At 43.8% G+C, this 27,914-nt stretch overlaps 1 protein-coding gene across 1 annotated transcript in view; it reads right to left on the bottom strand.

The window, feature by feature from the left end:
* Window positions 1-27,914, bottom strand: part of ABHD2 (abhydrolase domain containing 2, acylglycerol lipase) — an 89,678-nt gene that overhangs the window by 60,193 nt on the left and 1,571 nt on the right. Inside the window, exons 2-3 of the mRNA XM_010955060.3 lie at window positions 6,664-6,768; window positions 4,380-4,579 (exon numbers count right to left, since the gene is read on the bottom strand). Coding sequence (XP_010953362.1) covers window positions 4,380-4,573 — 194 coding nt within the window. The 5' untranslated portion in view covers window positions 4,574-4,579; window positions 6,664-6,768. The remainder of the gene's footprint in view (window positions 1-4,379; window positions 4,580-6,663; window positions 6,769-27,914) is intronic.

Below are 27,914 nucleotides of genomic sequence, written 5' to 3'. Positions count from 1 at the left end.
TAGGAGGAAGTCAGGGAAGGTTTCTCAGAATAGAAGCTACTTAGATACAGGATAAGAGACATTTTGATGGAGAGAGAAAGAAGGGATTTGGGGGAGCTGGGGGTGAGAGCCTCAGGCGCAGGCACTTAATGGGCCATGGGAGAATGCCGTGGGTGGTGAGGCTGGGCTGGGGTCACACTGTAATGCCCTGGGTGCTGGACTGCTTGAGGAATCCAACTCAAGTGGTTCTTGACGGATGGGTGGGTCAGAGTCAGACTCCGGACAGCCCTATAAAGCCCAAGGGAGTGGCAGTTACACAGGTGAATATGTTTGTAAAAGGCTCTGAGCTGTATACTTAAGGCTTGTGAATTTTACTATATGTAAACAATAGGTCAAAAAGGGTCTTAAAAGAACAAAAGCCCAAGGGAGCGCATGTCCCCTCGTCCTAGAGCATGGGGGATGAGAAGAGTTAGGAGAGGGCAGATAGACAAGAAAACCCTTCTCTTTGGGTTCTTGTCCTTACCTTGTAGCCAGGGCCCCCAACCCCAGGGTCCTTCCTCTAAGAAACTCTTCCAATGCGTGGTGACAAGGCAGTGGTCCTAGACTCGGGGGATGTCAGTGCTGAAGGGCACTGCAGGAGAGCTGCCTCTTTCATTTTACATAGAAGGAAACCAAGGACCAAAGGGCCTGTTGCTTGGTTCAGGGTTCCGTGGCTAGTTTAGAAGACGACCTCGGTTTGCATCCTAATCCACATTTCAATTCAAGGCTTTTTCTCCACACCACTACTGCCAATAGCCATTAGGAAATGTGAATGGTTTACAGAATTCTGAAGCTGTTAAAAATCAAATCAAATGTTAGAAGATAATGGAGTAATGTGGGTAAATGTCCATGGCATGCTAAGGGTTAAAGCAGGTTACTAAATGCTGCCTACGCCACTGATTTTATTGGGGGAAGGTATATGCAGCAGAAAAAACCCCACAGGGACGATGACCAAAGTACTAATGGTATGTTTCTCTGAGAAGGAGATTTATAGGTGACTTTTGTGTGCTTCACTTTATTTTCCATTTCAAAAAAAATAAAAGAATATACATTCAATTTTTTTCTTCAGGAAAAAAAATGGAGATCTGTATCATCATCTAGATTTTCTCATAATTCTGATATGAGCTTCTAGTCTGCTTGTTTCACTGAAAGCAAACACCTCCTGAGAACAACAGAAAAAAGAATCACTAGGTAAATATTGATCTGTTGCTAAGTGAACAAGAGACGCATCATCCCATCTAAGACAAGTTTTCCTCTTTGAAATGAATTGAAAGATTCATTTCTAATGTATCTCTGGATAGATGATCTCAAAACAGACTTAGAAACTGACTTTAAAGCTGAAAGGAGGGAAAAAAATCCCTCTTCTCCTAACATGTTTTCAGTGTTCACCTTACACCAACTTTTTTTCTATACGAGAACAGCAAGAGGTTATGTTCTGATTCCGCACATAAACTGTAATAACCGGCCGATTGCAGTCAGGGTTGCTGAGTAACACATCAGCTTGTTGTAAAGCTATTAACTGAAATTTCTAGCCTAGATGATTGTTTATGAAGGTGGCAGATAGGCTTCCTCTAGGAAAAAAAAAATCTTCAAAGTCCCAGGAGAAGCACTTTTATCCCTAACAGATGTGTTTCCTGCCCTCAGCTTCAGATATATGGGAGGCTGTTACAGATCTCTGCCACCCAGAGAAAGAACATCAAGGACAGTGGCTTCCGACAGAGTGATTAAAATAGAACAAGGGTCCTACAGGAATCGGAAGGCCACTCTGGCGCCAGTCCTGCTAAGGACTCATCGTGGGCTGGCCCCTTACTGCTCTCTGCCCCACGTCTCTCACCTGCACCCTGAGAAAGGTCTCTGTCCCCCTCCCTGTGGAAAAGATGGAAGCCAGTTCGGGGGTCAGACTTGAGTTCAGTCTCCCTTTCTGATACATCCTCAAAATGAGAGGAAAAATGAATCCAACCTCAAAGTTGTTAAGAGGACTCAACAGCATAACACTTCTGAGAGATAACTCAAAATTTTAAATGCGGTGATGTGCAAGAGTCACAGGAAAACATTTTGGTGATAACGTGACATGAATGCAGGATAGTTTTTCCCCCAATTAGACTCTAAATTAAAAAAAAAAAAAGAAGTTAGTTAAAAGATGGATGGGGAAAAAGTGAATCCTTTTGCCCTTTAATAATCGTTTGTCACAATCAAGTCAGAAAACATTTAGCTGCTTAAGCATGTTACAGCGCGCTCTATGAGGGCTGGTCCTCTGCTTGACGGCACAGGTCTTGGAATTACATAGTTTATGGGGAATCTGTCCCTTCACAGCCACCTTCAATCCATGGCAGAGTCCTAAACATGCCTCAGCTCTGCCTTTAGCCTAGGCTGACTTCCACCCTCCCTAATTTGGGTTTCACTAGGAAGAGGGGTGGCAACTGGTTAATGTAGGGGCTGAGGGGTTGGCCAGAGCCATGGGGTCCCAAGGAGACTCTGCAACCAAGGACGCACTTCCATACCAGGAGGGTGGGTGGGGGCCGTTGCAACAGAGATCATGTGGTGTCAGGCCAGTGCCATAGGCTCATCAAGAAAGTGTGCCAGGAAGGGGAAAAGGCAAAGAGAAACTATCAGACTTATGTTTCTGGGTTATATTTCAAAGGAAAAGAAGAGGTAAAAAAAAAAAAAAAAAAACCTGCCAAAATCAGCTTTTTTTTTTTTTTCTAACACTTTGTACAATTAGTATAGAATCAAATCTTGTGTGACATTTTTCCAGAGCCTGGACAGGAGCAGTCTCCCCAGGGCTTCCTCTAATTACTCAGGAACCAATGCTGACTGGAAACTTGTATTCATCTGTCTATAATCTTGTAGGGCTTTCAATGCCTTGGTTTTCAAAAGCTCTCTATGAGAGAAGACCCAGGATCTGGGTCTAGCAGGGTCCCCCTCAATCTGAAAGTAGCTGCAAAGGTTCCTTGCCAGTCCAGATGAGTGAATTACCTAAATTAAGTACTGAAGAAAAATGCTGGACAATTTTGAAAACATACAGATTCTGTGCAGACTCTTTAGGGAGGAGATTTTCACTGCAAACATGCTTAATAAGAAGACCATGCGCTTGTCTGATGACTGTGGAACCTACTGTAATGTAAAGTCCCCTCAGCAGGGGTGGCTCCAAACCCAATATGATGACACTTCTACTGTACGTGGTGTTAGGCAATATGACTGAGTTATATCTCTCTCAACTCGACAGTCACTTTTTGGGGGGTCATGGCATTATTGTTACAACTATAAGCAAACTGTACACAAACACCCCAAACACCCACAGTCCACTGCTCTTCATCCTTGGCTAACTGCATATAAAAATTAACTAGACAACCAAATAGGGCAAAGCAAGAGCCCAAACTCTCAGATGCCTGTGCTGCCTGTTTGCTCTTAGAAGAAAATCATTCACCCAAATGAGGGGGTGAGAGGTTATACCGGGATAGAGGGAAGTGCTTCTGCTACTATCCACCGGGTATTAGAAACCCTGTTAGGTGCTCAGGGGACACAGTTTGGATAAGAAAGCTCTCCGAGCAGCTTCTGTCTGTGAAGGCAGACCTAGCAGAAGGAAATAAGCTTGAAGAGGCACAAGCGAGGTGAAGGAGCAATGATGAGAAAGGAGGAATGAAGTCAGATCCGGGAGAGCATGGAATGCTTCAAGTGAGAGGCTCGGCCCCAGCCCTGAAGGAAGACGAAGTTATTCTGGAGACGTCAATGGGGGAAAATTTCACAACGCTTCTCCTGAAAACAGTATGTGTCCGTGGAATGCAGGTTTCCTTTGTTTTACAATGATGGTTTCCTCTATCAGAAGCAGTGCTCACACCTGCCACCTCCAAAATATAGACCTGGGGCTCCTGCAGGGAAATCTGGTTCACTCGGAATGAAAACATTCTCTTTAAGTGGGGTTCTCTGAGCTAAAGTTCAGTATAGCTTTCAATAAGGCAGATGGAGAGTACCCCACTGATAAGCCTGTGCTTTTTTTAACTTATTATTTTGGGTCAGGAGGGTTTCTTTATCTTAGAATTGGCAACAGAGCATTTGCTAAAGGGCTAGAATACTGTCCGAATTTTCTGTCTCTACCTAAAAAGGACTACTGTTTTCTGCAAAGTCCTTGTCACAGATGATGACACCACACCGTGGAGAAAGGGACGTTTCCAGGCAACAAAAATCTGATTCTGTCTCCTACCCGCCAGGATTCAAACGCCAGACTCCTCCTGAGACTGTGGCTATTTTCACACCAATGCCACCACTTTACACAGATGCCTTGAGGCCACCTTGTGAGAAGGTTCTTCTCTGAACACTGCACAGGTCAAACAGATTAGGAGGTGGGTTTGAGGTCTACTCACTCTTTGGTCAGAAGAGGACAGGACTTGAGCAGAAAGCGCGAGAGCCCCGAGTCCTGGAAGTAGAGGTCAGGCGGGGCTGTGGGGCTCTTCAGATTCAAACACCGGACGATCACGTACAGCACAGCGGCCACGGCAGCCAGCTTCACCCCGTCAAACACGGCCGGGAGCTCGGGGGTCTCCAGCATGGCATTCATCTTGATCTAGGGAGCAGGGGTACACGTCTAGGTTTAGCAGCACGTGGGGAGGGGAAGAGCCCATCACACTAAGAGACAAAGCCCACGATGGCATGTCATGCTCCAGATGTGTGCACAGAAGCCACCCAGGCAGATTCCCATTGGCGCCTTAGAGCCGCCAACAAACTGGCAACAGCCCAAATCACAAACGGTGCTGGGCATTGATAAACTGGGCTGAGTGTTATTTTTTTAATCTTATGAACATTTATTTCTAAGATAAGCAAACTGGAAAATACTGAGAATAGTGTTGCGTTAAGAGCAGGAGAAAGAAGTCCAGTCAGAGAGGTACGAGTGGGACCGGGAGGGCCTGCTTTTATTTCTGTTAACAGGCAGCCTCGAATCTCTGTAGACTTAACCCGCACCTGGTGCACCAGGTGTGCGTGAGGTGTTGGGTTGACAGCCTCCGACAGAGACGTGAGGTGGGGCTGCTGTTGCCACGAGGTGTGGCTGTACTGCCTGCTGGCCCCACCTCTGTTTTCAGAGCTGGAAGGGCCTGACTCAGCCATCTGCCCCCATGGAGGCAGCTCTGGTGCTGGAGTCAAGTTCAGACTCAGCCCAGGTCCCAGTGTCCTTGCTCCTGAGGGTGGCAGACAGTGTGAAATGGAATTTGGCCAATTTTTTCCCCCACTGAAGGCACCTGGCTGTAGCCATTAGTCCAAAATTGGACTAAAAGTGAACCAAATTCAACTGCTAGACCAAAAGTAAAAACTGGAGTACAGAAAATGTATATGCATATCTGGATTTTCATTCTTTTAGGTAGCTTTATCTTGTACACAAAACACACACACACACACCCCCAAACCCCACCAAACATATACAAGCAAATGTCGACAAGTAACAAAAATCCAGTCTTTTCCTTGCTGCACGGCAGAAAAACAGAACATCAGCTGTTACCCTAGAAGTCAGGGAAACCACAAGCTAACAAAGAGGAGAAAATGGTAACTCTGGCAGCCACGGTAGCTATGGCAACAGCTTCCCCTGGAATGGTTTCAAGTAGCCTCTGCTAAAAACAGTCAGCACGGGAACTCTGGTGGCCAGCAGTGCAGACAGAACAGACAGGACAAAGCAGTCTCTCAAAAACATGTTTGGGGCATAACCACATGAACTCCCTTGAGACCTACAGCCAGGCCAGGGAGGTCTCAGAAGCCCTTTTCTAAAATCAAGGTGAGTCTGGCAAACACTGGACCCAAAAGCACTGCAGATGACCTTTGGCAGGGGTTCCCAACTCAGTGAGGAAAGGCAATCAGAGATCCCAGTTCCTTAACTCCTCATCCGGGCAAGAAAATAATTTTGAAAAATTTATGTGGCATAATTTAGAATCAAGGCTGGACCTCAGAATATGCTTTTCAGCTGTATGAACCTTTGAGCCTTTATTAACTGATGATTTCCTTAAAACTTAACTTCTGGGGACATGTCACCTCACTCCTGGGGCCATGTCCCCCCAAAGCTGGCTATTTATAAACCCCTAAAACAAAGATTTTTAACTTGGGGTCTGTGGGTTCCCTATGGGATCCTGGGGTCCAGGAACCTCCTGAAATCATACATGAAAGGGTGTGTGTATGTACAGTTTTCTGGGGAGAGGATCTGCAGGTTTAGTCAGATTCTCCAAGGGGCCTGTGACCTAAAAAAGTACACAGCACCACACTCAAAGATGCTCCACGGGTTCAACCCGTGGCCCATGTCCTCATCTCTCCAGAGCCCTGCCACCCATGCTTGCCAAACCGATGAGAAACCAATATCCAAGATGACATAGCTTGTTAATAAGGATTCTTAAGTGTAGTGAGGGAAGGGCCCAAACCAAAATCTAGCAGGAATTCCAGCTTCTCTGACTTGATGCTGGTGATAAGGAACTGAAATAGACATCATTCTTGACCCCTTTCTTACAAAGAGCAGAGGAATGAGCTGGGTGGCTTTACCAGTTTCCGGGCCAGTCTAGAGAAGCCTAATTGAATTAAAAACATAAAGTAAGTCCCTCCCTCCCGACTTGTACTTAACTAATGTAAGGGAAGGTGGGGAGAAGAAGCAAAAACCCATGTCTTGGCAATACATACCTGTGTCGCCTGTTCCTCTCCACTGCCAATAAGAACTGATCTTGAAGAGTCAATTGTGTGGCTGGGCTGGTCAGGGCAGATCTCTTCTTGGAATTAATCTAAAAGCTGGAAAGATTGGATGATGATGTTTTTAAGGTTGAGAAGGAAGCAATTTAATGGCAATATAAGCACAGTCAAAGTTTTTCTGCATTCAACATCTTTAGGGAAAAAGACAATTTCTTTAGTTAACATGTGTGACACACTCTTGGCCGTTTGGACGGACCTGCTGGGGGAAGCCTTTGTGAATCCAAGGACCGAGAGGTACTTTGTGGTTTGCACGACGAGTTACCTGCTGCGTTCAGAACTCTGGCTAAAGCACACTGACCCTGCTTTTCCCCTTTATCTCATAACAGAATCTTCAGACATGCCTGACAGGTACCATCTCTGTGTGACCAGTGAAATAGCTCAAGCCAGGTTTATGTCAAGACAGCAGGCAGGTGACTTGTTCCATCCCTTCCAAACATACAGCAGTGACAGAAGAAAAACTTGAGCTGAGGAAAGTAAAAGGGCACAGATGGGCTCAAAAACTGTAGTTTCAGAAACAGAAGAGAACTGAAAGTCATGGGTTGGGGAGCCGAATCACCTGCAGGGTCTTGTCCATACAGGGGGCATCTGGAGGCTGCTCAGTGTGAGACAGGGAACCACAGCCGGGCCCACTGGGCTGAAGATCTATGGCTTCCAAAGAAGCAGAGGAAACAAAAAAGAGAAAGGGGGAGAGAGAGCGAGCCAGTGTTTATAGCACTTTCTATGTGCCAAGCTCTGCTCTTTAGACTTTGCATATACTAATGCATTTAGTAGTACCTCTGAGGTAGGAACTACCATCATCCCCATTTTACAGATGAGGAAACTGAGGCATAGAAAACTTGAGTAACTTGCCCAAGGTCACACAGTTAGCAGGCAGAGAAACCAAGATTCATATCAGGCTCCAGGAATCCTCCTATGCTGTGCTACTTGAAAGTAGGAAAAGTAAAAGAGAGAAACAAGAAAGAAAATGGATGGTACAGAAAACCACAAATGAGACATCAAAAGTTTGCTCAAAGTCATACGGCTGTAAAATAGGAGGGTTGGTATGCAAGGCCAATTTTTTTCGATTCCAGCACACCAAAATGATTTAAAAGGAAAATAAAAGCCAGTTAAAGAGGAGATTCAATTAACCTTCAGAGTAGCCTTGCTCAACTTCAATTTTTGATTATTCCTTCCTATTCTGAGACAAATTAGCCACAGAGGACCAGGCTTTGTTGAGGTGGGGACTAAACAGTGATGTATCCAGCTGCATCACAAGCCACTTGACCTTTCCAGGGCTCGGCTGCCAACTAAACAATCAGGGATGTGCCAGATCAAAGATCTTAGACTGGCAGCCCACAGGGCAGTGTTGTATTTGGCTGGCACTTTAAAAAACTGAATTTATTAGCTTCCAAGTTATAAACACCAGATTTTCAGATAAAAATCTGGATTTCTGGTTTCTCTTGCAAAAAAAAAAAATCAGAAGATTTGGCAAGATTTTGCCAGCATTCTCACATGGCAGCAGGGAATGAAGCTGAGTGGGGCTGCCCCCTCTACGCAGGCCATGCTCTCTCCAGGTTGCCACAGTCCCCACCACTCCCTATCATGGTCCTCAACACTGACCCCTGGCCGAATTAAACATTGATGGTACCTGAATGGTCCCCGTAGGCATGGAATATCCAATCCCTTGAGAAACTTATCTAAGGCAGCCTTGGATAAGTCTGTATTGACTGAAAATTCAAAATACACACTTTCAGTATATGTATAAATGAGAAATTAATAAAAAAAAGAATAACAGAAAGGCAGAGTAGCAAATAACAAGATACAGTATGTTTTAATTTACTGATATTTGCATTGGTGTTTATTTACACCTTTATCCTTCCTACAAAGTATTTGAGATAGCTTCCACAAAACGCTGAACAGACATTCACAGAGAGATTCAGAAATGCAGCTGACTGCTGACGGCTTCCCAGGAAGGAATCTCTCCTTCTTTCTTCACAATAGAAACCTGGAAAATGTGCCTACTTGGAAAAAAAAACTACAGATCCCAGGCTTCCTTGCAGGAAGGCGAGTCTGTGTGAGTAAATGTGGGCTAATTCTAGAAGGGCTTTCTGGGCAGATGCCTTAAAAGGCAGGGAGTTAACTTTTCTTCTGCCCTTTTGCCTGGAATGCAGGCAACATGGCTGCAACTCTGACAGCCATCCTGGGCCATGAATTGACCTTGAAGTAACCTGAGGAGCCACATTAGGAGGACAGCAGAAGAGAAAGACAGAGGCCTGGGGTCCCTGATGATTCCATGGAGCCACCATGTCAGACCTGGACTGCCTGTTTCTTTTATATGAGAGAATGAAACCTTGCACGTTTAAGCTAGTTATTTCCAGACTCCTTTAGTCTGTAATTTCTAATGACACAGAAGGAAGTACTATCTCCCCAAATCTTTATGGATGCTACACTGGCTGGGTTATTATTAGAACATAGGCAATTTTCCTTTTCTTTTCCAAAATTCGTAATGACTACACATATTTTTATTACCAAAAAAGCTTTAAAAGAGCAACTAACAAAATCTAAAAAGAATTTAAGAAACTCTGGACAAGGAAAATCTCTGTGTCAAGATATACAACAATTAAGCATAGGATTTAGCCTAGAATGTATCTGAGATTTCTGACTGCCAGGGGGAAAAGGGAAACCTAGTCAGACCTACGGTTCTCCAAAATGCAGAGCTCACAGGTATTATGTTCTTCTCATCCAGAGAAAGCACAGCAGATACTCAGGGAAAACAGGGCTTTCCTGGCACAGATTTATTGAAAAAAACAAAAACCAAAAAACTCTGCAGGCCTTTACATAAGGGGACCTTGAGTGACGTGATAGGCAGTGTCCTCCTATAACTTTTTTAATAGCAAATGCAATAAAGAAATAATTTCAACTCCTGAAAAATGCCAAGGGTTTAAAATTGAATTCAATTCATAAAGGTAATCCTATGAGAGGTTTCTAAGTATTAGAAATATACAGCCCTGATCCAAGTTTGCACTGAAGTCCTGAGGACTGGGGCAGTTCTACTGCATGTCGTTAGGGCCACCTCCCTTGAACTTGAGCAGGCTTAAGGACCTGACGATCTACTGTGTGCCTGGCACTGTGCTAAGCATTGTGTAGAACCACGATTAAGTACGATTCTCATTTGAACTGGGGAGGAAAGAAGTTTATGTTAAGGCTACATACACTTTAGAAACATGGAGACAAGAATAAATAGTCCATGAAAAAATTAACTGGGAAGGACTTATGGAGCAGCTAGAACTAAAACTGGGCCTTAGAGAAGTATGGGATTTAGAAGAGTAGTACATAAGCGTGTGTGTGTGTGCGTGTGCGTGTGTGTGTGTGTGCGTGTGTGTGTGTGTGTGTGTGCGTGTGTGTGTGTGTGTGCGCGCCTTAGGACCCAGGCTCTTCTGGACCCCTCCTTAGGTACCTGCAGAGATGGTCCAAATGCATGAAGATGGGATGTGGACAACCAAGGTGGCCTCCCCGGGGGAGGAGATGGCCCTTCCTGACCTGGAGCACGCTCCCTGGGGGCTCCTCACAACACCTCACTGACTGTAACCAGTCCAGGCAAGTCTGAGCAAGTTAAAAATCACTCACAATCAGCTAAGGCAATTCTGCCCCAGGACATTAATTCTGCCCTGCTGAGAATCATTCTTGTGGAATTTTCAAAACTTTTCAGCTGCTTACAAAACTCCTTGGCCAACCATGTGTCTGCTGGGCTCCCCTGCATGTAGAAAGGGAGCATATTGGCTTAAGAAGCGTCCGATGGGGATCATCTAATTCATGGCTCATATTCTGCAGCTGGGGAAACTAAGACTAAGGCCCAAGAGGCACAGCCCCCTCCATCCATCCCTACGGGCTGTGTGACAGCAAAACAGGTCCAACTGCAGGGGCTTCAGATCCCTCCAGCCCTACAGGTGGGATTTATCATTGGAGGGAGCTGTATCTGGAGGCTGCGTATTCAGGCCATCGTGGTGCAAAATCCTGAGTACATACAGTGTAGGTCTCTGGCTGTCCTCCCTGCCTTCAGAATACAAGGAGTGCATTTATCCCACTGAAATTCTGACCACTAATGAGCAGTCGGTAGGGAGAAACTGAGTCCATGGAAGCACCCTGCTCCCCAACCACTTCCTCTCTAGCTTCAACATCTATTGGGGCTTCTTGCTTAACCCAGTCCACAGCCTGATGGTTACAAACTCCCCAACTCCTCCATGAAAGAAAAAAAAAAAACTGTGTGTGCATGCGCACGCATACTATATACATTAAACCAGGAATTAACTGACAACTGTAGAATAAAACTCTTGATACTCATTTTACTTTATGGTGTTTTCTTTCCAAGTTCGACCTGTCACTAAAAATTAATGTTCTGAACTTGTTCCAGACATCACAAACGTTGCTTCTATTGTACTATTGTGTGTGCCCCCTCTCCCTTTCTGGGCAGGTAAAGTCCAGTTAAAATGAACGTCAGGCGGCCTAGGGCTGGGGATGTGGAAGACAAAGGAAACATCTCACCCCACCTTACCTCCGTCTCCACGACGGGCTGAGCTTACTGTGTACCTGATCAGTGCTCCTCACCCGGCGAGCCCCACCCTTCCCAGCTCCCACCACGGCCGTTCTATGAGTGGGATTTAGGGGCTGTAAATGATGGTTAAAATTCCATTTTCGTCTCTACAGTAATGAAGAAATCCAAGGTGCTGCCAAAGGCCCAATAGTAAAGGAAGTTTCAGTATTGCCCTCGGTCTTTGAGATGTGCTCCACTGGCATCTCCACCAGTGTGAAGGCCGGGGCTTCTCACTGCTCTCCAGTGACTAAGGGTGTTATTTTAACGAGGCACAGATTCTGCGAGATGCCCCAGTCTGGGGGTTCTGAGACCTGGGTCCTAGTGCCTGCAATACCCCTTCTTAGCTGGTGACCTTGAACAAGTCACTTAAACTTTCTGGGCCCTAAAGAACTCATTTGTAAAATGAGAGGATTAGATTAGAAATAGATGATGCCAAAAGCCTCTCTCAGCTCAAAATTTCTGAGATTCTAGGGTTAGAGTTGCAGTCCTTGGCTAAAGAGAGCAGGAAATGCTTTCTCTGAGCTCTGTAACAGAAGATAGCCCTGTTTTCCAGTCTACTTAGTGGAACATTAAACAAAACTCCTAAGAACCAATAGCCCTAAGGGCCTTTGTTCTTCCTTCAAATAAGTTAAATAGTTATAGATTTTTCAGCTGTGTCATTTATGCCCATAATTCTGTCATATTCATGCCACCTCCATGAGTGAGTGATGATTTCAGCTTTGGAATATTAATGTTCATTGAAAATCTAAAACTTAGAGGGTGAAGAAAAGAGACAAAACCAAGCAGAGACTTCGAACACAGAAAATTTCATTACCCAGTATTGTAAGATGAATATTGTTCCCCCAAAATTCATGTCCACCTGGAGACTGTGAATGTGACCTTATTTGGGAATCAAGTCTTTGCAGATGTGATCAAGTTAAGATGGGGTCATACCGGTCCGAGTGGCCCTTAACTCCACGCCTGGTGTCCTCATAAACAGAGGAATCTGGACACAGAACACAGAGGAGAGGCCATGTGAAGATGCAAGGAAGGACTGGGGTGATGCAGCTCCAAACCAAGAACCCCAAGGACTGTCAGCAACCACCAGAAGCTAGGAGAGAGGCAGGCCCAGACTCTCCCTCAGAGCCCTCAAGAAGGAACCCACCTGCCGACACTTGATTTCAGACTTCTAGCCTCCAGAACTGTAGCAGAATAGGTCCACATTATCTCTCGTGACTCAGCAGTTCCACATCTCTGTCCTTTAGAGGCTGAAGAGACCCTCTGCCACACCTTCTCCAAAGGTGCCTTTGTTACCCAGACAAGATCCAACCAATACAGACTGTAATCAGCTAACAACATGACACCCGCAGGCTACTTGCTAACACCGGACATACTGTACTCTATGCACAAATATTCACTGGCTTAGCCTCTTTGCCTCTGTGGTTCAGCTATCAGGACCATCCTTTACTCTCCTGTTATCAAGAAAGTGAGGGAGCCCAGAGACCGAGATATTGTGGGGCGGGTGGGGAGGGCCCTCTCTTCCTTACAACCTAGAGGATCCCACTGGCAAGTTTCAACACATATGTGGGTCCCACGGCAAATGCTTCTTAAGGAAGACCAAACCAAAATCCTAAAGGATTTCTCTCTTCCAATTCCAGTCTGGTTGAAGTGGATTTTGATTAGGTTCAGGACCCAGAGTGAGAAAGCCCAATATCAAGTCCTGGCCCCACCAGTCCTGGTGCTTGTCCTTGGGCAAATTTCTTACTTTCTCTGGACCTCATCTGCAAACTGAAGGTGTTAATGCAGAGAATTTTGAAAACAACCCCTGGCATAGAGTAAGAATCTCCAAAATATTAGCTATCCCACCACCACTGTTAAACTCCCCTCCATTTTGCCTTAGTAAATGCCCTAATTGGACGGGTAGAAATTACCACAAAAGATACTCTTTCCCAGCTGAGACAGAGGCCTCATCAACAATGAAATAACTAGAGGATCCACTGCTTGGGCCTCCTCCAACAAGTTTAAAATTAATCCCAGGACACACTCTGGATTCTTCTAACACGGAGCCACATTAGACTTAATAAACTGCTGGATAACAAGCATTCATCATCAAGCTCCATTAACAGTTGCAAGATGTGTTCTTGTTTCTGTGCTAAAAGGGGTCTGACGCGCACAGCCTGGTCCCCTCCTTCTGATACATGCAGATGCCCTCTCTCCTGCCGAAGGGCCCCTCCTTCCCGAGGGGAGACTGTTCCTTCATCCGTACCTCCTTCCTGAAGGGAAATCCACCCTTGCCTGGCCCGGCTCTCCTAGCAAACCTCTTCAATGCCTTGAAATAAAACCCTAAGCCATTATTTCAATGCCTTGAAATAAAACCAGGGGAAAGGGAGTGGGAAGGGATAAATTTGGGAGTTTGAGATTTGCAAATGATAATCACTATATATAAAAATAGATGAAAAACCAAATTTCTTCTGTATAGCACAGGGAACTATATTCAATATCTTATTATAACCTTTAATGAAAAATATGGAAATGAATATATGTATATACACATATGCATGACTGGGACATTATGCTATATACCAGAAATTGACACATTGGAACTGACTATACTTCAATAATAAAAAACAAAACAAAACAAAAACAACAACAATAACAAAAACCCCCTAGGCCGGCACCATAAGCCTCAGGCAGGCATCTGTCCTCAAAAACGGCCTGTGAGTAGTGTCAGGAGGACAGCAGAAGTCCACGGCATGTTGCCGACAAAAACCTCACGTCATCCTAATCTGTCAGCCTTTTTGGTGGCAGTTTAAAGTAGTCAACTCTAAAAGTAGGCAACATGACACCTTTGGGGAGAAAGCAGGGAGGAAAAGGGCCAGTTTTTTCCCCCTTTATCTGCCACTTAACTAAAGAAATCAGAGCTTTTGTAAGAAAAAAAAAAAGTCACTCTGCAGACGAGGAGAAACAAGCCTGGAGCAGACTGCTAGAACAAAGCCCACCACCTGACTTGAGGTGTTTCTCTGCATTTGATAGGTCCTAGTCTACCCAGAACTGTGCTCTGGGCCGATCTGGGCGCCATTCTGACCTCACAGTGAGATTTAAATTCCTTGGGTGAGCGCCTTTGCCAGCAGCTCACAGAACTGCATCTCAGCACAGCCAGGCTGTTCCAGTCCTGCGTGTCCTTTTTGCAAGGAGAGTTCTGTTGCCTGAGTCTTCAGGGTAACTGGTTTGAAATCCTCCTCCAACCCCGACCTCACCACCTCCAGCCCCAAATGATGGAAAGCCCTGGCAATGACAGGGACAACCTCGTTTTCAAAAGATGCCAAGAGACATTGATTGATTGTTTAATTTTTGAACATTAAGCATCAAGTACCTAGACCCTGTCCTTCAGTAGATCCAACCAGGGAGCAGCCCTGGGGGTTTAGGGCGGGGTTGTGGTGCTGGGACATAGATGGTGGCAGGAAGACTGAAAGCAAGATCTAGTCCCAAGGCTCTTACAGAACAGGTCCTATAAGGTGAATGGACTGTTGTCCTAAGTCACATACAATTTGGTAAAGAGAAGGGAATTTACAGATAATTAAATGCACTTACGTTAACAACGTGCTTGGCTGTATTCAAACTTAAGATCTTGAAATTGCCTTTTTTGCGCAAACTCACTCATGTGGTAACAGGGTAACAGTTTTATTTAACCATATTCTTCCACAAAGTCATAAGGTCACACACTCCACATGCTGAAATTTCAGAAAATGTCGTACAAGGTTCTGGTAAAAGGAAAGTCACCCTACATGAGAGAATGTGAACCTTATGTTTAAACATCAGAAATGGCTACTAACCCATGGGCTTTCACAAAAGAAAGTCACTAAACTAAAAATAGCTAGAGATTGAGTCACCAGTTAGGCATGCACATTTAATTGAGCACTTCTATATGCCTTTACGAAAATACTGAAAAGGAGCTGGCCTCTCCCATTAGCAAATAGACTTGCTCAGAGAGCAGTGCTTTCTACTGGAGGACAATGGGTAAAGCACTCAATAAAATCCCAAGCAAAATTGTTTTTTCTACCATCAAGAAACCATTCAATCCATACCTGAGAACAAATCCAAAATCCTAAGCCAGGTGTTCCCTCTACAGAGATTCTAGAATTTTCTAATAGGACAGATACCTTAATGGAGAGATTTGATAGCTCTAAACATTGTGTTTAAAAGCACACTGTAATTAAATTTTGTAATATCAAAAGCAAAATCTCAGTTTACCAGAACCCAACAAACCCAAAGCCTAGTTTACTGAAATTTTTAAGAGACAGGTACAACTAAAGAGATGGGCATCTCCAGATTTACTGCACAGAAGACGCTTCTGGGACATATGCTGGGAACAGTAAGGATCCCATTCAGTCTTCTATGTCTGCACACAAGCTTCCAGAAGGAGGAAACTGGGGGATGGGGGCTGGAGGGCAAGACCCAGAGCCTGGCACAGCCCTTGACTGAGGAACCACTGACCCCAAGGAACTTACTAAAGCAGAGAAGGTTTCACCCAGAGCTGCAACAGAAAAGGCCTTACAGCTACCTTCAGTTAACGAGAAAATAAAAATAATCAGGAGTCCCTACTCCTGAGCATTCTGGTGTCCTGAGGGCCCAGAGCCAGATCAGTGCACAGCGCTTGGCTAATACACACACTTTAAAGCTGTAATGGGAGCATTACCGCATGTGGCCCTTTATAATTCTGACACTTGCCTTTCACCATGGCAGGCAGCAAGAAGACCCCAGCAACAGGTTAAGCCCCTTGTCCCTCCTCTACGGAGAGATACTTCTGCCCTGGGCAGGGCTGAGCTCCTCTGCTGCTGGCCTCCCCCAGCTCTGTGGCTCTCTGATGATGAATTCTGCCGGCTGTGAGAGCAGTAGCTCCCCTCCGGACTCGGCCTAGAAAGCAGGAAAGGTTCTGGCCTTCCTTTCCTTTCGAGACAGAGAGAAGGTTCTAGGGGCAAGAGCATAGACAGTTTGCATGAATGTTAAGGCATGCTTTACTTATCTCTGTTTTATATACCTCGGGCGCCCTGGGTAGAAACTGGATCTCCTGCCTGCTTGGAGCAGTAGGCTGAAAGGTCACGTGGATTCCACTGTGACAAGTGCCCTAAGTCCTAGAAGACAGACTCCACCAGCTACAAACAGATAAATACGAAGGACCGATTCACTCTCAGGCCCGTAGGCCAAAAATGAAAGACAGGGTATTGCCAGATAGTCACCCTTTTAAGGGGGGCTGAACAAGCCAGCCCCAATCCTGGGCCTCTGGGAAACCCCCTACTCAGCCTCTGCCATCAGTCCTGAGATTCTGAGAGCTAACCAGACCCTTGCCTCCAGCTTCTAGGTCACAACCCAAGTGGAAGGACCCAGACATGCTGGATTCTGGATGTCAGAAGAGGGAGGGGATCCCTTTTGTGTCTCCACACAACTTGCTTCCAATGGCATCTGGAGTTATTCTCCCCTCTGAGCATGCTGTGCTGTGCAGCTTGGGGCATATCACTTGCCCTCTCTGGGGATTCTGAAGCTTACCCTAAGAGCCCCTATGGTGTAATCAAACGACAGAGATTTTATTTTTCTCTCCTAGTTTATTGAGATATGATTGACATACAGCCTGTGTAAGTTTAAGGTGTATGGCATAATGATTTGATTACATACATCACAAAATGATCATCACAAGTTTAGTGAATATCCATCATCTCATATAGATACAAAATTAAAGAAATAGAAAAAAACTTTTTCCTTGTGATGAGAACTCAGGGTTACTCTCTTAACATTCATATATACCATACAGCAGGGTTAATTATACCTATCATGATGTGCATGACATCCCTAGTACTTATTTATCTTATAACTGGAAGTTTGTACCTTCTGACCACCTTCATCCAATCCCCTGCAACCCCCTGCTCTACCTCTGCCTCTGGTAACCACAAATCTGGTCTCTTTTTCTATGAGTTTCTTTCTTTCTTTCTTTTTTTTTCCTTTTTCTTTGTTTTTGAAGTCAAATTGACCTACAACACCATGTTAGTTCCTGTTACACAACAGAGTGATTCAATATTTCCATACTTTTCAAAATGATCACCAGGATAATTCTAGTTACAATATGTCACCATACAAAGGTATTACACAGTTATTGATTATATTCCCCACATTGTATGTTTCATAGTTGTGACTCATTTATTTTGCAACTGGAAGTCTGTACTCTTAATCTCTCTCTCACCTCTTTCCTCCCTCCACTCCCTTTCTTTCCAGCAGCCACATGTTTGTTCTCTGTATCTATAACTCTATTTCTATTTTGTTATATTTGTTCATTAGTTTTGTTTTTTTAGATTCCACATGTAAGTGAAATTGTACAATATTTATCTTTCTCTGAATGATTTATTTCACTTAGCATAATACCCTCAAGGTCCATCCATGTTGTTACAAATGTCAATATTTCATTTTTTATAGCTGAGTAATATTCCATTGTGTATATATGTTAAATCTTATTTATCCATTCATTGACTGATGCGCACTTAGGTTGCCTCCACATCTTGGCTATTGTAAATAATGCTGCAATGAATATAGGGGTGCATATATCTTTTCTAATTAATGGGGTTTTTTTTGATACATACCCAGGAGTAGAAATGCTGGATCATATGGTAGTTCTATTCATAATTTTTTTTGAGGAATTGCCATTCTGTTTTCCACTTGGCTGCACCAATTTACATTCCCACCAACAGTGCACAAGGGTTCCCTTTTCTCCACATTCTTGCCAACACTTGTTTGTTATTTTTTGACAATAACCATTCTGACAGGTGTGAGGTAATATCTCACTGTGATTTTGATTTGCATTTCTCTAATGATTAGCAATGTTGAGCATCTTTTCATGTGCTTGTTGGCCATCTATGTGTCTTCTTTGGAAAAATGTCTATTCAGATCCTCTGCGCATTTTAAAATCGGGTTCAAATGACAAACATTTTAGAATCACAGGACTTAGGTTTGAGTAACCTGGGGTGTACTACCTAAATTTTATGAACGTTTACTTTTTCTTCTATAAAATGGGGTAGGGGAGGTTACATTACAGGCCATTGAGGGAAAGAAGCTGATGAAAGTATGTAGGTTTTAAAAAAAGGTTTATAATTAAAAAATGCAGATATATTCAAGATAAGGCTTATAAAATACTTTGAGCTTTTAGGGGAAATATGCCTCATTACCTATTTCAAGATTATAAAAATGCTGGTTTTAAAGAAACAGCTAGGGAATTCTAAATGTGTGAAGAACATGGGAATTGTTCCCCAGGCAGTCTTGAGCTTGACTTTATCAGATCCTTCTGCTAAGGACACTGAAAATCTAGAAAAACAAAAATCCAAAGGCTCTGAGATGAAAAGGGCAGTCTTCTGGGTTCATATATTTTGAGGTCTTAGCTGCATAGATGGCTTTTCCAAGTAAAGAGACAGAAGTAGGTTCACACCCTCAAACGTTCCTGCCTCCCCATGCAGCCAACACAAACATCCCACTGTTGTTCTGGGCCTTTCTCCCTTGTGCCTCCCACTTGGGAAGCGAGCTTTCTCAGCCTTCTTTAAAGCCCCAGGGCAAGTCCCAGCTGTCACCCCTAGTCACCCAGCAGCCTTCTTCCTTTGGTTTTTGTCTAAATTTTGCCTGAATCAGGCAGGCATTTGCTCTGAGTCCATCTCCATCTCCCTCTGCCTCACATGGAGCAAAGACTCAGCCACGAGCTCTCTTTATAGGAGTTCTTCCTCTGCCAGGCTTTCCCTCTATGTATCGGTATCAATCATCAGCTTCCTGGGAGGCGAGGAACCAGCCATCAAGGAAGATTACTTAATTGGAAATGAAGGAAATGCTTCTCCATGATTGGAAAAGAAAGTGATCCTGTTTCCTCCAAATTGATTTACTTGTATAAGTTGGGAGCACCCTCATGGATAAAACAGTGGTTTGTAAACTAAGAGGACAGACCACCCTCCAAAAAGTGTGTCAGTATCACTGGGGGGATATTTGTAAAACTATACACTCCCTTCTGACTCTCTACCCTGCTCCCCACGGACACCAAAGGCATCAGCTTCACTGTAAGTTCTGTGAGGACTATGAAAGAAGTATAATACATGGCACCCGGGAAATAATTAAAAACAATGCAAACCCATGTATAATTAAGTATGAAATCCTGAAGTTGCATATATAATACTAGAGGAATTCAAACAAAGGAGGCAGAAGGAAGAAAGAGGTGGGCTTGGATGGCTGGAGAACCACGGGAAGGGATGGAAAAGGAGAAGGGGGAAGGAGGTGTGGGTGCAGACCTCAGGCTGGGCTCATAGGCTGAGCCAAGCTGGTGAATGCTGGGCAGTGAGGAGACTGGCAGGCAGGGCAAGAGGGACGGGTTTGGGAGCAGTGGGAGTGAGTCATTGTGGAAGAAGCTTCAGGGCTTTTCTTCCAGGGGGAATTCCAGACATCAGCCTGGAAGATGGCGCTATAGTGGGGCTCACCGAGGCGGCCCACTGGGGGACTGACATGCCGCAGAAGTTGTGAGAAGCCTTTTTTTGGCTTGTGCAATCTCACCCATGGAATGTTAGACAAACGTTGTCATTCACCATCTGAATGTCACCCCTATCCCCCCATGGTATCCAAGTAGTTTTTGTACAACCTGCTGAACGATACAGGGACACTCATCTGAGGGCCAGCCCCTCCAGGCCCTGAAAATCCAATACTTTCTCATAACTAGAAAATCTGCAAGCCTTTTCTCCACATGAAAGTGATGATTCATATACCCTTAATCTCTGTTGGGGATTTTGGTCTACGTCCTTCTAATTGAATCCTCAGTGTAAAATTCTACGCAAATTTAAATTTAGGGCGTGGACCATGGGGTGGGCCCTCTGTAAATATTTATTGATTGACTGAGCCTGTGGAAAAGGTCTGATGTATTACCATTCTGATCCCTTGGGCAGAATTTTCTCAGGTGGAGATTATTACATTAGGCAGAGAAGTATGGGCCATTATGAGTAAGTGCCACCCTACTGTGGGTCAAGAGAAAAAAAGCTCAGTGTGCCCTGGGCTGGTAGTTGTTTTGGATATTTTAAAGAACATCTTGAAGTTCAGGCAAATAATTATCCATCTGAATGAAAGTTTTCCACTTTTCATCACTCAGAGAAGCTAATGTCCAATGCCATATTTCTTTTTGCCTTTTCCCCTGTTTGTCTAAAGGTTCAAAGAGTTATAAATCCACCTCGGAAACAGCTCACAAAAAAGAAAGAGAATTCAAAGCAAAAACTGGGCTGTTCTATGTAGCAGAAGGAAGGGAAAATGCCCAAAGGGTTTTCAATAGGCAGAAAACTACCCATTGATAGTTGGCATTCAGATAAATGCCGAAATGCCTTTGGAAGACCCACGAGTTCTGCTTTTCACTCCAAAATATCCAATGCCACAAAATTGTCTATGGCATTTTCCATCTGACATGAGCTTATTTGATTCAGAAAAAATAAATCTGAATACAATTAATCCTAGGTTAACATAGATTAAGAGGTTAGTGGAATTAAAAATAGGGATCTAAGAAAAATAGAAAAATCCTTCCTCAAATATCTGTGGTATCTGAAACAGGTTTGTATAAACAGGTCAGATTAAGTGTTGTTATAAAGATTCCTATTCCACTGAGATGCTTTCTGTGGGTATGTCCTGATGGCGGTGTAGAGAGGCCACTCACAATACGGTGGACAGGCTTTGGGGACAGATAGGTCTGGCCTGAATCACAACTCTACCACTTGCTGGTTGTATGACTTCGGACAAGTTTCTTAACCTCTTTGCACTTCTGTTTCCTTACCCATTAAAATGGGGATGAAACGAGTGTTCTGCTATTACGGTAAAAATTTAAAGTGCAAACACAATGACTTAGCAATGGTATATTCACCAGAGAAGGCAGAACAGAAGCTTGCTTTATCCAATAAGACTAGAGGGTCCCAGTGTGGGCAGAGTCAAATGTTTGGGTTTTCAAGCCTGGTTAGTCCAGTTTTTGGACTTGCCTAGGGGTCATCACTGCCAACCTCCATTTAACCATCTTCTGTAGGTGACAAATAGATCACACATGTACTACATGTTTCTTAGCTTGTCTATAAACCCCTTTCCCCCTGAGAAAATATTGTTTGTGAACCACAGGTTGAGGATCAAAGACCCTCATCCTGGGATCCAGGAAGTGCTCTCTGACTGATGCTAACTAACAAGGCATCACATCTTCAAAAGGAAGGAGTAGAACCACACAAAAATAAAATTCCTATTTGTGTAGCACTACAGTTTATCAAATGCTTATGATTTAATACATTACCTCAGTTCATCCTCAAACATGTCACAAAGTGCACTGGTGTTGACAGTGGAGCCCAATACATAATTTACTGTTTGTAAAGTGTGTCCTCAGACATTACCTCATTTGGTACTCATTTGGTTCTGAGAGTTATTATTCATGCAAATGAGGAGTCTGAGGCCTGCAGATTCCACCCGGTGCCAGGCCTGGGAAAGGCTCTGGGAAAGGAACGAGGCACCTGCCATCTTGGGACCCCTTCACAGAGCTGGATGATCCTGACCCCTTTCGCCCTGTTGACAGATGCTCTGGAAGTCCTCTCCCATCCAAAGACAGCCTTAAAGAAATTTGCATTCCTCTCACAAGCTCTTTGGTGGCAAAGTCAAGATTTCTCTTGCAATTGCAGTGTAACTCCAGCTTTCTACGTAGAGTCAATAGACTGCTGGGTGATATTAATGATAGACCAAGGGAAAGGGACTGCTTTCTAAATTGGGAAAAATAGCCTTGGCTATAATCTACTTGGCATGTCCCATCATCCTGCTATTTAGAAGGGCACATTTTTCAGTGTCATCGACAAGAGTGAGTGAGCACTCCATTTACATGATCAGAATAGAAAAGGGAATCGCAGCCAGGGTATTTGGAATCTGAGAAGCTGAAGTCGACAGTGTGAATACAGTCTAGGCCACACAGGGAGCTAGGGGTGAGGGGCTGGGAGCCCAGCAGGCATTCATGGAAAGCCACCTCTGGGCCAAGGATGGGGCCAACAGTGGGGCAGACGATATCCAGGCTCCAGGGGAGAGCCTGATGGCAGAGTGTTTACTGAACAAATGAAAGACTCCAGTGCAATCATACCATCCTAGGAATACTGTGTTTCCCTCAATTTTTAGAATGCAGTAATGTCATAATTGGATACTTGAGAAAAGTTAATAGGATGCTAAACAATACATGTGGAAATCTGCTAAAATGCCTAGATGCCTCTGTCTGACGTTAGATTCCTACACTGAGGTCTTTCAGACTCGCGCTAGCAGTCCCCCTCTAAGGGGAAAAAACAGTCCCACCAGATCCCCTGGGGACTTTTGGTTTGATTCTTAAATTTAAATTGAATTACTTTTATTCAATTATTATTTACTATAAGATTTCTTAAACTAGACATAAACTTCTTTTGGCACTTTTACAATTATGGAGACTAAAACCAATGTACAAATAAAATACAAATAAAACTACCCAAACAGTGTAAGTCAGATTAACTACAGTAACGGAATGAGGCTGATGCCATTTTTCAGATTTCAAATCCCTGCGACAATGTCAAGTGCTCCCACCCGCTTCTGGGCAGATCCTGTGAGGACCACGCGCAGTGTGGCGACCTCAGGGTTCTCACGCCCCTTTCCCCTGCTGGGACTGCTGCTGCAGCCTCCATTGCACACTTGGCTTCACCTGACGCCATCTCATCTTCTTCATGCTAAGTCCCTCTCCATAGTTTTCTCTGTAGCTGGTACACCTGGCTCTAACTCATCAGAAATTCACACACAAATAAGGGGCGCTGAGGTGGTGTGGCTGGACCCTGATACAATTAGGTTATCTTAGTGACCCAGCATAGGCTTTTAAAATATTTCCAATTATCGTTAACATAGAAACCAAAAAGTCTAAGCGTTCTTAATTTAAGGAGCACTTGAAGAAACTCAAGAATATATCCTTGGCCTTGGATTGGGAAGTACCCCTAACATAAGAAGCAATGTCATGGTGCTACTGGTGGAGAGCAAACTGTGCCACGGAGACTCAGAGGAGGAGTCCCATTATATCTCAGAAACAATATGAGCCACCACCTGACATACTGAATCAAGACTTTAATAAGCTTAAGCATACACTTCAAATGACGTGTAAACACATCCCGTGCAAGAGCCTCAGCCCCACAGCTTGCTGAGATCCCGCCTAGTCTCCCCTACTCCTCCTCGTCCTTCAGAGCCACAACGTGGCACTTTAGACATGAGCAAATCCAGACTTCACCAAGTCCAAGAACAACTTCCAATATCAGCTCACGTCACTACAAGATGCTACAGTTGCGTATCGATATCTTGTAGTCTGTACCACCTGAAAAAAAGCTGGGCACAACACCACACCAAGTGATGCCACAGCTAAATGAATGGCCTGGTTTCCCAGCAAGGGAACAGCTGGCACTGTTTAGGGAAACTGAAAAAGTGGAACCTTCCTTGAAGACAATCCTCTGCTTCAGGCCCTCTCATACATTGATTCAATTTCCATTAACTCAGCCTTTTCATCAATCTAAATATGTTCTGTTTAGAAGGTCACTCTTTATTCTGGGATACTGACCTTCCCACATTTTTGATGTTAAAACATCTTTTCTTAAATGATGGCCATGATGGGAGGTGACAGGGCTTTTTTGTTGCCTTATTTGAAAAGCTTGAAATTTGGCAATCCTATGTTGGACTTCCTGACTTTTTTTTTACTGCTCTCACTGAGATGACTAAGTAAACAGGACACAAATACATGCCTGGAGCGACTGTGCAGACTTGGGGAGGGGGATGTTTTTCAAAGCTTCTATCTCTTCTACCCTAGAGAGACTGGAAAGAGGCTGACTGATAACATCACCTCCCTCTCCTCCTATTACATAACAGAGCATCTATGGTACAACTGATTGATAACGTGGACGTCCAGCAATGAGCAAAGATCAGAAAGTAATAATGCTAGATTAGACTGGCTGAATAACATCTTGAAGATTTAATTCAATTTCAAGGTGACTCTAAATTAGACTCGGAGGTAAATAAAAGCAAGATGAAAATTAAGGCACATTTGAAGAAAAGAGAGAAACAAAACAACAGGCAAGATCTCAGAGCCACAGAAGACCATAAGAACATGTTTAAATCAGTGTGGTTACACAAAAGATAAGTGCAGCCCTAGAGAGGTTACACAAGAACCCCTGTACTCTTAGGGTCATCACCAGTGAAAGCTCAGAGAGGCCGAGAGAGGGTCAGAGACCCTGGAAATGCTCAAGTGATATGGAGAATGGGAAACACGCCTAAAGAGAGCAACAAAAATCATATTCCCAAATGTCTGGGAAAGATGCTTCGCAGAGGTGCAGGTGTGAGAGCTGGTTTTTCCTGGGGTGAGAGAAAGGAAGGGGTGGGGCATTTAACAAAGCTGTCTGAACAGAAAGTCCCATCAAGAAGGGCAGGGTTTTTTTTTTTTTTTTGGTGCCCAAAAGAGAGGAGGACAAACAGAGCCAGGGCTGGGGTGCAGGAGACAACATTAGCTGTGGGAGAGATGCTCAGGTGTATCAGGAAGGCCAGGAGCTTTCTCTGGGGCCCAGCAAGAGAACAGCTGGCACTGTTTAAGGGCACATTCTGTCCAAAGGACAAGCAAAGGGCCTAAGGTCCAATGCTCCTCATTTTCCAATGCTCCCACTCTCCCTTCATGGATGACCTTCAGGAGAAACCCTGCACCTCACCCACACTCTTCTCAGGCTCAGAGCTGCAGGACGTAGAGAAGAAAAATATTTGCCCTCAAATACCCACAAAATGCTTTAAGATCTCCATGTGAAGCTGTTGCCTAAATAAAACTGGTTCTTAGCAGACTTAGAAAGAGAAAACAGATATCTAAAATAGGCTACCTTCATAAAAAATGATGTGGAAGCTCTTTCCATACTGCAAAGAAACACTACGTGAAAAAAGGCAAGGTTCCAAATAGATGTATAGTATGCTACCATTTGCATAAAAGGGAAAGATAGTCCTAATCAATTTGCTAATAGACATGGTATCTTGGCTGTGAACAGAATATCTCTGCAGGATAGAGAAATCAGTAACACTGGTGGCTCAAAACTAGGTGGCAGGAGTCAGGGGTGGACAGAGATGTATTTACTACCTAACTTTTGTGCCTTTTGAATATTTTCTTTCATCATGTAATGCATTAACTATTAAAAGTTTTTGAATTAAAAACATTGAAATTTTTTAAATGTAAAATAAAAACAAAATGGTCTTTATGCAACAAACCAAACATGCTTGTTAATCTGGACAGCTGTCTTCCTGGCACACACCAGATGCTCAGTTTGTTGAACTTAATGAACCTCCACTTAAAGACAACAAAAGAAAAGCAGAAACCAGGCAAACCCAAGGGTGCCAGTGTTCTAATTCTCTAATAAGCTCTTTATCTGTCTGCTACTTAACTATCACCAAAAATCAGAAAATGGGTCCTCGTGTAACAAGCCCTACACCTAACTGGGTCCAGAGCACAAGCTTCACAGATAACAATAGGTCCAATCATCCGTCCACACCAGCCATTTTATAAATAGAAAATGTTTCATCCAAAAACATGATGCCCTGGAACCAAGACAACAAAAACAAACGTGCAGAAATGAAAATGATCCTTGACGAAGATAATGCCAGCATCTGCAGGGTATCAATATAGAAATAGAAGCATGAAGGTTAAAAATGTCATGTACTGGCCTAAAAGGTTGGAATATGCAGAGTCACTATAAAATCCTAAAATCCTAAAGCCAGAGCACATCTAGAGGCAGCCTGAACTCCCTGAGCTTGGTTTCCGGGGACAGTGTTGTCCAAGATGAAACAGGAAGGCTTACAGCCCATGCCCCAGTTACCTACACTCTTAAATTGGACAAGGAGTACTCAAAACCCATACTGCAATAAAAATCGTAAGGTTCTAAGCAGTAGGTCATAGCAGAAATTTTGCTACGTGAAATTCCATTATACTGGAAGGCTCTCTCTCCTAGGACTTTTCAAAGAGCCCGGTTTGAGGCAAAAAATAAGACAGACTTCACCCCAATCTTCCGTAGGACCAAAGAAATTGTTTCATGCTCTGGGCAGGAGCTCGGGGCAAGGGAAGTGAGGAACCACTATACTCTCTGTGGGCCCTACCAGAGATTCCCAGGAGAAAGGTGGAAGCAGAAGAAATAAGGAATAACAGCAAATGAGAAGCCCTTTCACCAAGACGTTATGAGAAAAGAGAGCCAGAGAGAGAGAGAAAGGGGCTCATATTAATACAACAAGAAACTAAAACAGTTATTCTAAGATGGCTGAGCTCTAGAATGTCCTAAACAAAAAACCCAACTCAGAAGGAGCTCAGGAAGGTGCTAATTGATGAATAGTGATCATCTTTGGTTCATTCTAGAAAATGTAAAAACAGAGACGGGAAAACCAAAAGTGACCAGATTCCCACAATAAATAAAGGTGAGACGTACCTTCTAGTTAAAAGGGAACTGGATGGCAAACTGAGAGTAGATATTTGTCAGACTTGTGAAGGTGATAAAGGAAATGAAGGTGAAAGTAAAAAGGAAAGGGAATTTCCCCCAATAAAACGAGAAGAAAAGCCTGTTCCACTGCACATCGTGCCATCTGGTTTATTTCAAGCTCAAGAAAAGAACAGGGGTTAAAATGCAGTAAAACCAGTGAACAAGTGAGATTACCAGCAAGAACTGGTCACACACTTGTGTTTCTGCCAGGCCAGGCAAGGCGCTGTTGGTGCTCCCCCTGCTCCAATGACTAAGTAACTTACTTAAATGCATTTGACACACGATCCCTGAACTTCCGAAAAGCACTTAATACCGTGGCTCATGAAATCTTAATCTAAAAATGTTCACCCATTTATAATCAAGCTGCATCACACTGACAACTGGGAAGGAGGGCTGAACAGAGGAATAGCTATTTGGAAGGATGCCATAGAGACTGGTATCATCAGGGACATTGTTTATCACTTTGAGGGATTTTTCCCCCCCTTTTTAGAGAGAATGAGATTTGGAGTCTAAAAAGGGCGTAATTACAAGGGGAGTGCTAACAGAGAAAACAAATTACCTGATTCAATACAAGACAGAAAAATCAGAAATAAAATGCAGTGTAACTCGGAAAACCCTACAGATGTCTGTGCTACAATGAAATCTGCAATATAGTTAATAAACTAGGGGAAAGGAGGCAAGGGGAAAAATAGCTCCTGAAAGAAAATATTGGGTGGTAGGTAGGAAGAAAAACTATAAGGCAACAAAAGATTGTATTTAGCAAATCCACAGTGGTTACTGTGTGCCAGGCACTGTTCTAAATGCTTCAGATACAGTAATCCTCAAAACAATCTTCTAAGCACCATTATTATTCCTGTTTTATAGGTGAGTAAACAGAGGCGCAAAGAGGTTAAGTAACTTGCCCAAGGTTACAGCTAGTAAGAAGCAGGGCTGGGATTCAAATCCAGGCACTCTGGCACCAAAATCTGTGCTCTTAATGTCTCTGCACTCCCCTAGAATTTGAACACTCAGAGTGAGATAAGTAGGCTAGGAGTAAAATACAAGTCATGCACTGGCTAGATCCAGGGTCAACAGATCATCCCTTA

Source organism: Camelus bactrianus, chromosome 27 (assembly GCF_048773025.1).
Source record: "Camelus bactrianus isolate YW-2024 breed Bactrian camel chromosome 27, ASM4877302v1, whole genome shotgun sequence".
NCBI classification, from domain to species: Eukaryota; Metazoa; Chordata; class Mammalia; order Artiodactyla; family Camelidae; genus Camelus; species Camelus bactrianus.
The sequence above is the reverse complement of the archived record's forward strand: the minus strand, read 5'-3'. Positions and strand labels throughout refer to the sequence as shown.